The sequence below is a fragment of the Oreochromis aureus genome, linkage group 3 (assembly GCF_013358895.1).
Source record: "Oreochromis aureus strain Israel breed Guangdong linkage group 3, ZZ_aureus, whole genome shotgun sequence".
Classification (NCBI taxonomy): Eukaryota; Metazoa; Chordata; class Actinopteri; order Cichliformes; family Cichlidae; genus Oreochromis; species Oreochromis aureus.
In genome coordinates, this window is record NC_052944.1 from 47,723,025 (window position 1) to 47,741,292 (window position 18,268).

General features: G+C 39.9%; 1 protein-coding gene across 1 annotated transcript; it reads right to left on the reverse strand.

Annotated features, from left to right (window-relative positions):
* Positions 1–1,022: 1,022 nt before the first annotated feature.
* LOC116328670 (endothelin receptor type B-like) lies at positions 1,023–12,044 on the reverse strand. The gene is made up of 8 exons (XM_031750511.2): positions 11,846–12,044; positions 10,053–10,835; positions 9,300–9,427; positions 7,472–7,673; positions 4,168–4,320; positions 3,951–4,087; positions 3,755–3,863; positions 1,023–2,464 (listed from the first exon to the last, which is right to left on the reverse strand). Exons 2-8 carry the CDS (start codon positions 10,560–10,562, stop codon positions 2,366–2,368), a joined length of 1,338 nt encoding a protein of 445 aa, XP_031606371.1. The 5' UTR covers positions 10,563–10,835; positions 11,846–12,044; the 3' UTR covers positions 1,023–2,365.
* Between the last annotated feature and the right edge of the window lie 6,224 nt (positions 12,045–18,268).

Below are 18,268 nucleotides of genomic sequence, written 5' to 3' on the forward strand. Positions count from 1 at the left end.
GCGCCACAAACAGGGCGTGAACTTTCAAATTAAATTACCTCTGCTCAAGGATATGTTTTTCGTAAGGTATGGAAGCTCATTGACGACAATAAAAACAATACTTATTAAAAAAAATTTTTTTTAAAGAAGCTTAAACAATGTGGTAAACATGATTAGTAATAATGGAAAAAAATGAAAATTAAAAATGAAAATTATGAGATTAAAAGTCAGAATTTTGAATCAAGTAATTCAAACTATGAGACAAATTATGAAATTAAATACTAGGGTACAAAATAGCAGAGTACAATAATAAAAGTATCTGAAAACAATACAGTTATGAGACAAAGAACATGTAAAGCTAAACTAATTTATAAAGCATAAAATTATGAAATAAAATATTTTGTAAAATCTATAATCTGAATAATGTAAAATTACAAGATAAAAAGAGTAGCTATTGATAGATTTTAAAAATATGAATAAAAATATCAGAAAATAAAACCACAATTTTAAAAATGATTAAAATGATGATTAAATGTTCCAATGAGATGAGATGTAACAAGCACCGTGAAAAAAGAGACAAAAAACAAATAAAAAAATTATTAGACAATAAGAAATGAAAAAATATTGAATATGATGCATGAAATCTAAATGAGTACAATAAATCAGAGGCTGTAAATCAACACAAAAATAACACTAGAAATAAAATGTAAAATAAATTATAGAATCATGATCAGCTTTTCTAATGTTTCTGCATTCAGACTACACTCTAAATTATGCATTACAATTCAAAATGATGAATAAAAACAGATTCAAGTAGTTTCAGCTTCGACTTACCAAATCACCATCGTGAAAAAAAGGTACAATTCTAACAACAGTGAGCCTCACAGAGCTGACAGTGTGATGCGCATCCCTCTGAAAGCCCCATCTGGGAACCAAATGACTGAGTGCATTTACAGCAGTTGTTAACTGCAATGCACTGGAAAATAAATCAAAGCAGACATTTAGCGCTCACACACACAAATAAAAACCAAAGCAGAGCTTCATGAGCATGTTGAGAATATACTTTTATTAACAAACACGTGTAATACTTATTAAACAAGTCACAGTAAGTAGTGATATAAAACAGATGAATAGTTCGACGTTAGTAACTTCAGTCCATGTGCTGACATGTTTAGAGACTTTAGTGGAAGTCAGGTTGTTTGTCTGATCTGTGCTGCAGCGCACGCAGGTTTTATATTTCACTTCATTTAAATTTCAGCTTCAGCTGCGAGAGCAGAAAGACCCTGATGTTTGCATTTACTGTCACAAGTTTGATGTTGTGCGATGTGATGCAAGATTTCAGCCTCTAGAGGATGCTATTGTACCATTTGACATCACAATTGTTTCTGTTTGCACTAACTGAATATTATTTTACATAATTAAACAATAGTAAATACAATACATACAAAGGCGTCCCTCAATGCCATAAAACTAAAAGAAAAAAGAAAAAAATGGCTGCTTGCAACTCAGACACATCTCAAGATCTAAAAGAAAATTGAAAAGTTTCTGTTAATTCAGAGAAAATGCACTGTTTTGATTGTTATACTTTTGTGGACACACTTCAAAATCTATGGGAAAAAAGATTAAAAAAAAAACAAGATTTTTTTTTTATCAAGAATGAAAATAAAACAAGAAATTATCTCTTGTTTTAGATGATTTTTCTATCAAGAAAAAATATTGCCATTTAAAATGGATCAAATAAAATAAAACAGAAAATGACGTTAATTTTTTTCTTTATTGAAAAAAAGGAATTTGCTGTTATTTAACAGCTTATCTGCAGTAAAGACAAAAGAGGAAATATTCTTTTCTATCTTTAAAATGAAAATGAAAGAAACTTTTCCCTGTAAAGAAAAATCTTTTATCCATAGGGGGGGAAAGGGTGTATTTTGTCTGTTAAAGGGCACAAAAACACATTATTTATGTTATCATAATTAATGTAATACTCTGTTCAGCCACAAGACGTCCAACACAGACCTTGGGTGATGAGATCCGACTCATTTGGCTTTCCAGTTCATCCCAAAGGTGTTGGATGAGGCTTTCCTCATCCAAGCTTTTCCACACCCAAACAGGAAAACCTTTTTTTTTTTTGAAGGAATTACTTGTCACTAAGCATTGAAATTTCACTACACTGCAGCTATAAGATCTGACACATAGTATAACTATATCACATATAATACATATAATATAATACAGAATTGAATAAATGTACTAATAAAGGTAAAGACTACACATGAACGCGCTGGTGTACTCTGTGCTGTATTTCACACACAGTCAGTGTCTCTGTGTGGCTGCTGGACGTCCTGGTTCAGCGCTCAGAGCTGCAGATGGAGGCGAGTGTCCTGCTCGCTCAGTGGTCAGTGTGTTTGTACTGCAGGCTCGTCCCGTGGTGGAGAGGCAGCATGCTGTTAGAGAGAGAGCCAGAGTAACACCAGCAGCACAGACAGGACTGCAGAGAGACAGACAGACAGACAGACAGAGGGGAGTCAGGTTAAAGGGGTACCGCAGTCAGGTGGGCGACTCACAGGAGACACATTGTTGAAAGAGCAGAGAACCAGCTCACCACCTTTAGTATCCTGACACACTGGCTGTAGGAGCCAGGCATCGAACCACCAGCCTTCTGGTTTATTCAGTTTTATCAGTGCAACAGCAGCATGGTGTTATCATAATTACAATAAACAGCTCAGAGCACAGAGAAGTTGCTTGTTGTTTACACGTATTAGTGAAAGTTTGTGATATTTACAGTCCCCATACATCATTCCCTATTCTAAGAAACAGCTTGAAATAGCTTGATATAGCATTATCATCAGCTTGGCCTTCAAATCAATCTATTGACCTTGAAGAGGAGATCAGAGGTCAAATGTGGCATATTTTAAGTCTTTATACGGTATTTTCTATATGTTGCATACACACCACACATGTAGGGATCATAGTTCTTAAGTTATAAGGCTTTAATTCAACCATTAATTCGTTGAGTTGACCTTGAAGATGTTGGTAGATGTGAGTTAAGTTTTTATCGGAATTCATTCAAAACCTTTCAAGCTGTTGTGTTTACAATGACACAGAACCAAAAAACATCAGCATAACATTTTATTACCGAAGGTTTAAAAATCTCCACTGTAAAAAGTGTTTACTGTGTAGGATTGGACCTAATCAGTGTGTTAGAAATTAAATGTCTGAATGTCTCTTTGCTCATTTGTTGAATTAACTGAACAACAGTTCAGTATCAGTACGACGTGCTGTTCTTTTAGGCGCATGTGCTGCTTATTCTGATCTTGTTCTGATGCTAACTGGTCGAAAATAGTCAGTCCAAAGAGAAAACAAAAGGTTTGCACACAAGAGCACTCTGACATGAACATCATCAGCTCTGTATAATATCTGCACTGGTCCTAAAAGTCATCAGCTTAAGCACAAACGTCACTACAAGTTTGCCCATAATGACCTTTATGTGCTAATTCGGTGGAGTGCCTCTTTAACCCGACATGTAACTAACTTCCCATAAGTCTCCTATCAAAGGTCACGACCTTTCCATGTTTATACATCTCCCCTCTCATTCTGTCCTCGGGATAATTCCAGTCTGGGAGCATCTGATAAGTCTCTGTTTCTCTGTTATGTCTGTCTCACGCCCTTTAACCCCGTGACCTCGCTGCGATGCTACGCTGGCACAGAAACAAGCAGATTCTTGGCAGTTTAAATTAAAAGCTCGCTCTCACACAGCACTGCTATGTTCAGTGTTTACCTTGAAGCAGTTTTTGAACTTCTTGGAAACAAAGAAGAGGATTATGGGATTGATGCAGGAGTTGATGGTGGCCATGTTGATGCCGATGTAGTCGAGGACCAACAGGAAACTAGAAAATGCAGACACGTGTAAACAGGCAGAAAAAACCAGACAGAAATAGCTTTGTTTTGCCAGCAGTACATGATGGTTGGCCTACTTCAGGAGTTCACATCGCTGCTCACTGAGGTCTCGATCATAGATGATCTTCTTCAGCAGGCGACCCAGATGGAGAGGAAACCAGCACAAGGCGAAGATCAGCACCAGGCAGAACACGACCTTAGCGACTTCTCTCCGCTGCAAAGAGGACTTTGCATTAGAAGCTCGTTTGTGTGTTAAAGATAAACAGTCCTCTTTTTTTCAGTGTTGGCGATCACCTGCTTGAGGTGCTCGGTCAGCGAGATCTTCAGACTTTCTTTCTCGTGTTGGATCATCTCGCAGGTCATGAGGCTGTAGAAAATGGCTGAGCAGGCCAGAGGGATGCAGAAGTAGAAACCAAAAAACCACCAGTCCTTGGCTTTGATGTAGTACTGAAAAACACAGACACAACCACATTACACCCATAGACTGTACATAAAGGATGGACACAGTCATGCTGGTTTTGGAAACTTCAGCTTTAACATTCTGGCCACCGCCATCTTGTTTTTGGAGACACGAGTGAACATATTTGAAGGCCAGCCTGTGTTCACAGAGTTTTTCTGGATGGGCTCGTCCGGGGTCGTTGACCTAGTGTTTTTGAGTTTTTGGGCTTTCAAGTTTTGTTTATTTAAGTATTCTGTTTGTTTCTGAGTTTGCTTTTTGTTTAAATTTTCTTCATGTGTTTTCTTTGGTGTGTTTAGTCTTGTTCTTATTACAGTTTAGTTCTTCTTTCGGTGAATTTGTTCCACACTCTCCTGTTTCCTAGGATTAAGTTCACTTGTTTCTGCATGTCGCTGTTTAGTTTTCACTTCCTGCTTTATTTTGATCATTACTTGTCCCTTGCGCCTAGCTTTTAGGCACAAGGGACAAATAACTATCCTCTTCCTTATCATCTGATTTAGTTCAGCTGTGTCTTGTTCATTCCAGCTGTCTCCACTTCTCCTGATTCCACTTTTGTATAGCTGGCCTTAGTTGTTTGAGTGTCTGTTCAGTGGCCCCACAGTGGCCCTCCTACTGGTTGTGATTATTTATCTCCAGTGATCCCCAAATGGGTGCACCTACACAGAGTCAACAGCAGTTTAGCCCCTCTGGTTTTTCTGTGGGCAAACCCACTATGTTTCCGCAGAAAACATGTGGGCCCCATGTAGGCTAACCCATGTGGGGCTCAAAGCTGTTGACCTTTTTGGGCCACCGAGAGGGAATTCTCTTGGCCAATGTGGGCCAACATTTTAATATGAAATCTCTCCTGACAGTACATAGATGTGCTTGCTAGGTTAACTGATGATTCCAAATTGGCTTCAGCTATGAATATGAGTGTGAACAGTTGTCTGTCTCTCTGTGTTGGCACCATGATGTTCTGGCCTCCTGTCCAGGTGTACACCACCTCTCACCCTAAGGGTGCGTTCACACCGAACGCGATAGACGCGGCCAGAGCTTCAGGTTTACAAGTCAATGGAGGAGCGCGATGAAGCGCAACTGGGGGTCGCGCGAAACTTCAGAAGCAGATTTGCATTGCGAAAATGCTTTTCTGCCTGATTCACGCAACCAAGTAGCACGACTGACACGTTTGAAGCGTGAAGTAAAATACGCGCTGCAGTTTGTGTGGTGCATTTTGTGCATTCGCGCTTATCGCGTCTACCGCTCGAGTTGGAAAAATCTGAACTCCAGCGTCAAGTCGCGCCGCGACAACCAATCAGGAGCCTGGTGACGTGACGCTCTGACCTAGTTCAAAGGGGCAGGTCCAGCCAAAGCCATTCATTGTAGCAATCAGTAGTTTTCTGATGAGACAGCAGGCTCTCCAGGGCAGAAACAATGTTCTTGTTTTTCTCCTCCTTCTCCCTGAGGCTCTTCCACTTTAAGCTGGGTCCTTTTTATTCCTTTCTCTCTGTAAATAGTTATATTTTATATATTTATGTTTAATGTTTTTCTGTTTGAGCATCTTAATATTATTTCAAATAAATTTTTGTAATGACTAATGTGTAAAGCGTCCTTTATGCCGCTGCTCTGCTCTGCACAGTGAATAGAGAAGGGAGACTCTCTCTTCAAACGCTAGATTGACAGCTGCCGTCTTGCAAACATACTGTCTGGCACTACTTCCTCCCACATTTCTGCTTCGCACGTGGAAATTGCATGCGACCAGTTCGCTTTGGACGTGCTTCGAGGTGCGAATGTGCACGCGACCAGTTAGGGGCGCGTGGCGCTTTTTGGTCGCGTCTATCGTGTTCGGTGTGAACGCACCGTCACACAACTGGGATAGGCTCCTGATCTGCAGCATACTGTAACTGCCAGCTGGATGTTGGTGTAGGTGGAGCGGTTGAAACAGCAGTCATGGTGCATTGACATGTCAGAGGAAGACATGGGAAATTAAATAGACTGACAGTTTGCGAGGGTGTGTTTGGTTTTCTGTTGGTTATACTAACTTTGCACTTGTTTCCCAGAGATTCAGGAAAAGGAGGAGCACAATAAACACCAGCTGGCTGATAAATCAAATTTGTGTGTGGATAAATATGCTGGTGATTTGATTTCAGCTCCCTTCTGTGTCAGATCCAAAACATGTTGGAAATGATTCATTAATTAATCCATGTTCCTCGAATGCTGCAGGAAGCTGGCATTACCATCGTGAATCTAAACTTTTCCATGTGGGAGAGTGCAACATTAGCGGGACCCAAGCCCACAGCCACACTAATGGGAAATAAACTGGGTTAAAATAAACCCAAATTATCCTTTAATAAGCCCATGTGAACATGTTCTTCTTTCTAAACTTTACTTTTTGTTTATGACCATGATCGTGATCTCTGTTTGGAGCTGGTAGCCGCTACTTGAACCCAGCTGCTTTGTTACGTCAAAGATTCAGTTTTAATATGCAAACACAACACCGATTCAGTCCAAAGACTGATAGCAGGTCAGCTGACCCAGGTTCAGATTCAAGTGCCTGTGCTGTTTGTTTGTGCTACTCATGACCTGGAGACATAAACAGGAAATGTTGTCCTAAACGTCTGAGTTAAAGAGGCCTCACCCAGAGATGCAACAACCAAGAACCCGTGGAAATGGACGAAAGTGGCCACTTATTTCCCGTCCATGGAGACCATTCATCTTAAAGCAGCGTCATGATCAAACCTGACACACGGTTTCTTGTTTTTACCTGATATATGTTAAACTGTAGCACAAAGTACCAAAGTGCCATGTCTAATATTTGTGCAAAGACTCACACTGGGGCCTCTGGTTTAGGATCTTGTCCAAGGATACCGTGACCTGCAGACTGGGAAAGCTGGGAATTAATGAATCACGCTCTCTACCACCTGTGCCACAGCTACCAAAGGTCTCATTCTCTTATTGTTTTACCTTCAATTTTCTATTTGACATACCACTTAAAAAAAGCTTCCTTACAGGTGAAAAAACTATTTAGAGACACGTGAGATCTGTGGAGGATGTACAGAAACTGTTGTACCCGCCACTAGTCAGTTTTGAGGGTTAAATATTTATCAGATGTTCCCATAAACACACACACGCCCACATACGCAAGCTCTCAGAGTGCAGACTCACTCCCAGGAAGGTTGTGTTCCTGTGTGACAACATGCAGACATTGAAGCTATGGTTGTTGTATGTGGAAGAGACCATAGTGAAGGTGACGGCATCCGGCACAGCCAGCACCACCGACAGCACCCAGATCACCACAATCTCCATCGCTGTTACCGTGGGGAGACCTGTGCCCTGCACCCGTGACCAGGATGCCACCGCACGGTACCTGGAAGTAAGGTGGAACAGTTTCAAAAAGACGTTTTCTGGTAATGTTCATGGAAAATATTTAGTCCACAAATGTTAGTTTCACTCGTAGTTTTAGCGCAATGACAAATTTAAATTTAATCTGATCTTGATCTTGTTTCCTTTCTTTATTTTCACACTTATAAAGTAGTTAAACTTCCTGATTTTTTAGTTTTTTGCATATTTCTCACCCTTACATGTTTCACATCATCAAACAAATTTTAATGTTAGCCGAAGATAACCCAGTTAAATTCAAAATTTGATTGTTAAATGATGATTTCATTTATTAAGGATGAAGGTTATCCAAACCTACCTGGCCCTGTCTGAAAAAGTAATTGCCCCCTAAACATAATAATTGGTTGGGCCTCTGTTGGCAACAAAATCTACAATAAAGTGTTTGTGATAAATAGCAATGAGTCTTACAAATCACTGTACAGGAATTTTGGCTCAGTCTTCTTTGTAGAATTGCCTTAATTTGGTCACATTGGAGAGTTTACACACATGAACAGCCTGTTTTAGGTCATGTCAACACATCTCAATCTGGTCTAAGTCCAGACTTTGACTAGACCACACGGAAAACAACTTCATTTTTTGTTTTTTGTTTTTGAGCCATTCAGAGATGCACTTAACCCAAGTGTACTTGTCTCCTAGTCTATAGTATTTTCTGGTAGAGAGCAGAATTCATGTTTCCAAATATTACAGCAAGTCATGAAGTTAGTTTTATGCCAGATGTAACAAACCTTCCAAAACATTTTGCCTCGTCAGTAAACAGAATATTTTACCAAAGGTCTTGGTGATCATTAGAATGTTTTTTGGAAATGTTGCAGAAGGCTTTGTGTTCTTTTTGGTCAGCTGGGTTTTTCTCCTGGAACTCTCCCAAACTCTGACCATAACTGAGGCACGTGAGGCCTGCAGTTCTTTGGACATTGTTTTAGACAATTTTGTGAACTCGTCGATGAGTTATCAGTGTTCCAGGTTTTCTCTATTTGTGGATAATTGCCTTTAGGATGGTCCACTCGAGTCCCAAAATCTTTAGAAATCACTTTTTAACCCTTTTTCAGATTGACAGACTTTGTTTCTCAACTGTCTTTTGAGATCTAACCTTTAACATTTAACCTGCTTTACTTTATCTAACACGTTCTATTTAAGTCATTTCTTGTTTCAGCAGGTCTGACACTAATCAGACCTGGGTGTGATTAGTAAAAATTAAACTGAGCTTTCCAAAATATTTGGATAATCACAGTTAATTTATCATTTAATAAGGGTGGACGATTACTGTTTTTTGTTTGTTTGTTTGTTTGTTTTTATTTGTTACATAGTGCTAGGTAGGTTTGGATTTTTCCGTCAATGAATGAAATCATCATTCAAAAGGTGCATTTTGAATTTACCCCAGCTTTGCATACAACCATCGCATGACCGTGCTGGTCGTGGCAGACTACGGCATCTTTGACAAACAGCAGCCTTAAATTAAACAACAAGCTCCACTATTTGAGGTTTAAGACTAAGACTAGAGACTGATGACAGAGTTGGTTTTTCAGACATGTACTTGTGATATTTTTGATCAGGGCATATCTGGATACAATCATCATGATAGTAAAATGTGTATTACCTGTCCACACTCAGAGCACACAGGCTGAGGACGGTGATGCCGGCTGAAGCTTTCTGCACAAAGGGAACCAGCTTGCAGAGGAACAGACCAAAGTCATTCTCAGCAAAGGGCCACCTCATCGCCAAGGGCTGCACACACACACACACACACACACACACACACACACACACACACACACACACACACGGACAAACCGTGAGAGCTGTAAAACAGTTTGTGAGCAATCACAATCAGCAGGATATTTTTGGGTTGTTATCAGTACGACACTCAACTTCCTGATAGAGACACACAGCCACAGCTAGGAAGTGGTTTTGTTCCCCATCATATTGTCCATGTTACAGCTACCTGGGTCATAAATATTAAACCTCCTGATATCATCAACTGTACTCTTAGAGTTAGGCTTTGATGCTATTTTAGCCACATGCTAAACTGGCAGCCTTTCAGAAAAAGATTCTCTGGCTTCCAGTAAATCTTTGAACTAATTTTAAAAGCTTTGTGAGGTCAGACTCCTGCTGATATCCCAGATCCACTGAGACCTCGTTCCAACAGTCGACCTCTCCCACCATCTGATCACAGTCTTTTAACTCTTCTACTCTTTTAAGCTTCTGGCATTTATATTTTCTTCAGAACTTTAGGTCTGCTGAAAGCTTTCTAAAGGTCACACTTTTCTTAAATGTTACCTTTTGGGACTTTCAAGTCAGTAGACCAAGAAAGCCATTAAAGGATTAATACATATAAAATTAAGTCCGGTACCTTGTAGACATGGATGGGCATGACGATTGCGATGTATATCAGGTCCCCGAGGGCGAGGCTGGCTATGAGAGCGTTGGGTCCATTCCTCATGCTTTTGTTTTGGGAGATAATCCTCAGCAGGGTGGCGTTGCCAATGACTCCCACAATAAAGATCAAACAGGAAAGCACGGCATTGATGTACCTGAAGGTTGCTTTCATTTTAACAATGATTGAGCACCTAACCACTGTAGATGCGTTGGAGGACATTTGTTGTTCTTTGTGTTGCTTCAGCTTTTGGAAGTGCTGTTTTCCGTGACCGCTCTTCTTCAGAGTATATTGCAAATGATGCAAGCTTGGTTCTAGAGGTTGGTCAGTGCTGTGGAAGCCTGGCAGGTCAGACAGCACCAGATTTGAGAAAGATGGCTCTGATGTGAGGTTATGTTCGCAGACGGCTGGATCAACAAACAACAAACACCAGACAATCAGCAGCAGGATGAACCCAAAGGGCATGGAGGGAATTCTGTGTCCCATCCTGGAACGCTTCACTGAATCCGCTGCTGCAACTCCAGAAATTCTTACGGACTGCTACTTCTAAAGCAATTCCCAAATTTAGAGAAAACTCTGAAGGCAGTAGTATTTCCAGAGCTTTCTGTAGCTTCAGAATCGATTCCAGAAGAACTCTGTTTGGAACCTGTTCAGATTCAGAAACTTGTTCAAAAGTCCAGAATCTGTGAAGAAGTTGTGAAGCTGGTCTGAGAGTGGATGTGAAGGTGTTTGAGGTCCTCGGATGAATCTGCTTTTTTTCTGTGGAGAGGGTAAAATGAAAGCAACAGGTGATTAATTAGTAAAGGGCACTTTTGAGGGTTTAGGATACATTTAAAGATATCAACACTATAAGATGTTAAAGTGAGTAAAGCCCCATAGGCTCCCATGTTAAAATGTTTTACAGCAACTTTACAGCATTACATTTTTACATTTATTTATAACTCGCTTATCTGAATACTGGAGTAGCTGACTAAAGTCTGCTGCACTCAAAATTGGGTGTTTGTTACATTTACAAAAGTCTAATTTATAATTCGTAAAAAATAATTTCATGTTTCCATGGTGAACGTAATTAAATCATGTAGGATCTGTATGAAATTCAACAACTTAATTTGTTCTTGATGAGATGACATGATACAATCAAGTAAGAGTGGTTATTGCCTGGACTCACGAAATTCACAAGATCACACGAGATTTCAAACCACAAAATCACTGGAGTTAGAAGAGGGAGACAACTACACACTGCGTGTATGCTGTTGCTATTTATTGTGGTTTAACCTGACAAGGACAAAAATGTAAAGAAAATTCTGCATCAGGCCCTGCAATCTTAGCTCTCCTACTTTTGTGAAGTTGGTATCAACAACACGGTGGTGCAGTGGTTGGCCCTGGGTTCAAATGCACAATCTGGCTAGTTTGCAGTGGTTGCAGCTGTGGTTTCCTCACATAGTTAAAAGTCATGCATTCATTAGGGCTAGGATCGGTGCAAATGTGATGCTGACTGAATGTGGAAAAGTAGAAGTTATTGAATGTGTTTAGAATGTACTGGTTTAGCCCACCTCAGATCAGTGAGCTGGAGTTTAACACTGTCCTAAATGACAGACATATAACAGAGACGTGTGTTTAAAGGACAGAACAGTCAGCTGGTGTCAATAAGACATAAAAAATTAAAGACACATCAGAGGTGTGATTTTCAGAATGCACTGCTGGGTCACAATGCAAAATTTACATCTGTATAAATGTATGAAATATGGCAAGAAGCTTAAAAATCTCACCTGTTTGAGTTTTTCTGTCTGCGTTTGTCACTTCCTCTTAAAATAAATCCTTCCAAACTCAAAGAAAAAGAAGAAGAAATGTACCTTCTGCTCAGTCCAGACTAAACTGACTAAAATCAAACTGAGTTCAGTTTTTACTTCCTCGCTCTCTCCTTATCTCTCTCTCACTATGATTGCTGTAAATGCTCGGGCGTCCCCCTACACTCTCCCTCCTTCCTTCCTCCTCCTCACCCTGTTCACTTGCTGTCCTCCTCCCCTCTTTCCTCCTCTCTCCTTTTCAGGTCTTAGTGGAACATCTCATAAAGATGACATAAAGTCTTTTACCGTCTGTGAGCGTAATTGAAACTGAGCCAGATTTCCCACTTGAGAGCTTGTTGATAAAACAATGTTGTGGAAATTGAAGCCATAAAAGTTTATGACTGCATCACGAGTGTTTGAACACGAGCGATTCCAGACTCCAGAGTCAGTTTATTACTGCACACGGAGCTCAGTGTTAATCCCTGAACTCATTTTAGTGACTGATTCAAACAGTAATTCCCACTCCAGCCTCAGTCTTCACAGCCATCAGAGGAACATGCTGAAAACATATCAGGAGGGTTTACAGACTTTTTTATTTTTATGAGTGAGAAACACAAAGTAAACTGTGTTTAACTCAAAGCTTGAACATTCTTGGTGGTCACAAATTAATTAACTGATTTATTAAATGGAAATTATTCAGCCCAGTGCTCAGACTGCACACGTGAATGAAGAAGAAAGCGGTGCAGCAGTCCTGGGTTTGAACCTTCCCCGGGCCTTTGTTCTCCTTGTGCTGAGCATGGTTTCCACCTACAGTTACAAATACAGATAAATCAGAAAATCGCTTCACAAATGTCAAACAAAATGCCACAAATGTCCAAATGAATTAACACATGCCTAATTCTGCACCTTAAAAGGTTCATTTTTCTCTCTTTACTAAACCGTCACCAAAGGATCAAGCCTGGTTTAGTTTCTATAAGGCACGAAACAGGGTGACCATGACCGCTTTATGTGGGACAGATCAGTTTATCTGCTGTTCACCAAATACAGCTCATGGACAAAAGTAAACACATGAGTCTCACAAGAAACCTGAGCCCAAAAAGAAATCTGTGGCTGCATCTCTGCTGATGTCCAAACATGATGAGCACACAGATAAAATATCAGTTAACCGAGGAAACACTCATTCCAGTGGATAAAAGAGTTCCTATTCATGATTTTAATAAAGTGGAGTACATTTTTCTTGACATTCCCAATGCCAAACCTGTTATCTGTGTGGGATTGTTTTATTAGTGCATGTATTTGATCAGGAAGTGCCATTAATATCAGATCTCTTTAACAAGGGAGACCAGGCCAAAGTGGTAGCTATAAACCAAAGATCCAATAAATCCAGCACAAAATACAAGACCTACAACATAATATACAAACAAACAGCACCATAGACTCTCAAGAACAACATCCACCAACAGGCAGAGGCTTGTTTAACTTTAGGTTTCTCTGCAAACTGGTTACTGGTTTGTGTGGAAGCTTGCTTCCACCACTGAAAACTAATTAGCTCTCCATAAATCTACATTTTCAGTTATTGCCTTGGTTTATCTCAAACGTCAAATCAAAATAATTTGAAATTAAGAAAACGTAACTTGTAATTTCTAATTATTCAGTCACGCTTTTGAGATAATTGCCCAAAATGTCAACTTCTTGTGACAGCCTTCCAAACATTTGGTCATGTTTATTTTTTAAGGTGGATTTTTCTTCCTCCTCTTTTAGCTCCTTTTATAGGTCTTCACTGCAGATCATATGCCTCCATCTCACACTTTCCCTGTCACACCAGATGCATGAACCTTCTCCATGGTGTTCCACTTTCAGCTCTTCTTGTCTTGTTGTCAGTGTCACCACCTCCAAACCAAACATCACAGCAGGTCTCACTACCATCTTGTAAAACTTCCCTTTCACTCTTGCTCCTATCCTTCTGTTACAAATGCCCCCTGATGCTCATCTCCACCCACTCCACCCGTGCACGGCCCATTGGTTGGCCGCAGATATTTTAACTCATCAACCTTCACTGCATCTGCTCCTTGCATGTTCATGTTTCCACTTGTCTTTCTCTCGAGGCCTGGAGTTCGACACCCTTGGATTAGAGTGTCATCTGCAAACATAGTCATTATCTTTTCCTTTGTCCTTTGCCCAAAAGTAGCACAGATTTCACTGATACCCTGTTGGCCAGCAGCAGTAGAGACTGGGCCCCGATCAATCCAGTATAAATCTTGTTTGTTCTTGACCATCCACCTGTTTGAAATCTAACACTGGACGCCCTTCCTCATGCAAACCTTCCCACTGAAGCTTCCCATTGGGCTAAGGTGTGACACTGGGTGTGCACTGGCTTGTGGCCTCCTTGAAATACATGAAAATTTGAATCTAATGTGTTCCACATCTTCCAATACAAACATACTTTTTAAACTACATTTAGGCTTTTGAGATCTCGTTGCACTAAAAGCAACGAGTAATCTCTTGTCAAACCGGTGTAGCATTTGTTGTTGTTTACAGTTTTCTGAGTGTCTAGAGAATAGTGTTAATATCTGGCTTAAAAAAAATGTTTTTCACTGCTTACCGTTATACTGTCATTATGCTCAGCAATAACAGGAAATGAGAAAAAGCTCTGGATCTCCTGTGACCATGGAAACGTTTAAACATCTGGCAGAAGCACACAGCCTGTGTTATTCCTGACTGGAACATGTTTGCAGGAGCATGCGTGGTTAAACATCTGTGACACACGTGTGTCAGTCTTCCAGTTATCTGTCTGTCTTTTTTTGTCTCTGTATGAGTTTGATTTGGCTCCGCTCAGCGTGACTTTTGACCTCAGAAAGTTGATGTCGGGGCTAAGTCTGCTTTTACGAGAAGTCTGTGTTATCTGAGTGCCAGCGAGTCGGTGGAGATATGCGGCCCATGAGTGTGTGCGTGTGTTTTGTTTATTTGTGACAGTAAACTCAGAGATAAACACATCAAAGCTCTACGTGACTCGCAGCATGCAGCCAGATAACAACTCTTTTTCTCTGGCGCAATTTCACATATATTACTGCCTGGCTCAGAGCCCAGGGCAGGAGCTGGTAGACCTGTGACCTACATCAGAGGATGGTCCTCTCCTTTATTCTGTGCATGCAGCACTGCAGGACATATTTGTGTCCACAGACACATAAATTGCTTTGAAAATGTAAAACTTTGTCAACCTGTTGACAGTTCGGTTTTCCACCCACACGTGCAGCTTCTCCACTGCACTCCAACACACTCTCAAACACTCCGCTGCAGCCTCACTAAATCATCAAGGAATCATGCCTGTTGAGCATACGGCACCACCCCTCCCCTGCAGCTGAGCCAGGGACCACGCCTCTGCCACTATATATTTTTATTTTAATTGTCTCTTGACCCATATTCAGTGAGACAGTATTTGCAGGTAAATGTAGGTATGTGTGATTTAGGACAAATATTTGAACACAAATGATTAAAAAATAACTAAAATAAATAATATAAAATTAAAAGAAATCAAATTGTAAAGGAAAACCAGTGCCAATTTCACAATAATGCAACATTTTTTAAAAGCTGATGATTAATTTTCAATAAAATATCCTTTTTTAATTCAACTTTCATGCTGGATTGAACAACTATGACAAGTTAACACAAACAGAGGCTCCATGTGGTGCTTTAATTAAAACTCAGAAAATACCTTTTTACATATGAGCATATTTTCCATTTTGAAACCTACTTCCGTGGAGCATTCTTATAATTCAGCTTAAATTTAAATTACAAAATTGATCCAATACAATCAATGCCAACTTTAGTTTGATTGTATTGATATTTGGGTGGATCCGCCCAGCTCTGATACTTTCTTTGCATCCTTTGTCCTGTTTCAACAGAAAGAGTGTTCAGTTAATCTCTTCAGTAACCACAGCTGTTCACATCTCAGACATTACATTCTGTTTTTTACCGCTCTTTCTTCCCTGGTGTTCTTGGTCAATGTTGGACTTTCTCATGTGTACCGTAGGTCTTTCTCCCTGCCTTTCTTACCCATGTCTGCATTAAAGACTGGATTTTGCAGTTTAAGCATGGAGCCCTTAGAACAAAATTAGTGTTTATCTGGCTTTTGGTTTTTGGCCAACTTGACTCATCCAAGTCCAGCTTCCACTCTCACTTAGCTCTGTTTATGCTCTTCAAATAAATCCTGAGAGCCACAAAAACAATTTCCACCTTATTTCCCAAACATGGGCGCACCCATGTGTACGTGTGTGGAGGGGAGGGGGAGGGGATTCATTAAACCAATGGCTGGGACTTTCAGTCAATCAATCAATAATTCTATCTAATAAAATAGATTATTATTCATTATCAACTCTTATTTGCTTTTCATAGGTGCCTAGTTTCAGTGATATCAACTTTAATAGCAGGAAATTAAATCGGCATATAAAGACTGGAAATGCTGTTTTTGGTGTACCACTCCAATATTTTTAGTGGCTCATAGCCACCCATATGAAAAATCTGGAGGCGCCCCTGTCTCCAGATTGTGTACTTTTACTGTTTTATACTGCTGTTTTTTACGAGCGTCTTTTCAAAAGAAGTCCTCTAAAAGCCAGCATAGCCAGGCAGAAATGAGTAGCGTGGATCGGTGCATCACTGTGTGAAATCAGTGACCTCTCTGTCAGAGATAACCTGCGAGGTAATGTGCGGCTCTTATCACAGTAAACTGCACCCATGAGGAGCAAGAAGCTTGTCAGACCACATGCCAAGACTAATTTTGTAAATGTAATCAGTTTTATAGCACGGTTTTACTGCAAAGAAGATGAAAAAGATGTTTTGTGTCTGCGAACACTAAATGCTTTTCATTTGAAGCAGAAGCATGTACAGGACCATCAGCACCGAGTGCTGCACTTTATCTTCAGTGAGCGCAGGTTTCGTTCTCACTTTCGTCTTGAAGCGCCGATGATAAAAGGATAAATTACACTCGCAGCTAATTGGAGCGACAAGAACAAACAAGTTAATTTAAACAAGCGAATCCCACTCAGACAAACAGGAAACAGCCTCTACGTCCCCTCAGCTGCTGCTGATTTCCACCCTTAACATGAAACTTTATTATAAAGCTCTGAAGAACCGCAGCGAGCACAGTGGCACACTGACTGTTTCCATCCAGCTGTGGTGAGGCTGGATGGAAAAGTCTCACTGCGGGAACCAGAACATCTGATGTGTGCAGAGTGTAAACGGGGAAAGATGCAGATGAATCGTGAGGAGGAGAGGATTTAATGCATTGTTAAGAGTAAAAAAATTGTGTATCTTTTTGAAATGGCTCCTTTAAAAGCTTTTCTCAACCCCCGCTGACTGCACTGCTGCAGTTTTACTGCGTCTTTTTGCTCCGTCAGCGCCCACAGTCCAAATCATTCTTGGCTTTTGTTCTTTCATCCGGACAGCTTTGTGACTGGCTGTGGTTTAAAACTTTATCTGCAGGGTTACCATTTGTGCTCACGTGCAATAAATAAACTGATATATGAAGAACAAATTAGTGAAAAATAAATTTAACGAAATGATTGAACCCCTCTCTGCAGCGCCCTCTGGTGTGTAATGCTACTATTTACAAGCTCCTCATGAACCTCTGTTATATGCAGGTCCCACAAATCACTGCTAATAACCACTAATAACTGATATATAACTAATATTTTTGTAAATCCATTCTCGCCCATCCTGCAAGCTCGGGTCCTCTACCAGAGGCCTGGGAGCTTGAGGGTCCTGCGCAGTATCTTAGCTGTTCCTAGGACTGCGCTCTTCTGGACAGAGATCTCCGATGTTGTTTCTGGGATCTGCTGGAGTCTGGAATTTTATCAAATTAAGGTAACATATAGTCATTGTATGCCATCTCTCACAGGCTGACTCTAAGTCCGGAAAACACCCAAACTAAATAAATAAATAATAATTAAATCAAGTATCAACCCCGTTCCTCTTTTATTACAGCTGAGGGCACGTCAACATATCAAATTGAAATCTTTCATCACTTCATTGCTTTTTCATGCTTTTTCACATCATTGTTTTTCCAATAAAAAAAAACAACAAAAAGTTTTGATATGTAACAAGTTCATATAATTATCTTAAAGTCAAAATTTTTACTTTCTAATTCAAACATTTAACAAGATTACCTGAAATTTATTACGTCAAAATTGTGGGATAATATGAAATTTTGACACACGAATAAAACAATTTTCTTTTATTTATATATTTTTGTGTGTGGTACACAGAAGGTTTCATAGATTTTTCCATATTACAAAGATATTCTTTCAAAGTCAGTGAAGCTTCTTAAAAATTAAGTTAGAAGAGAAATAAAAGAAAAAAAATGAACTTATGTCGTTTAATGGACGTTTTTGTTAAACACTTTTTACAATA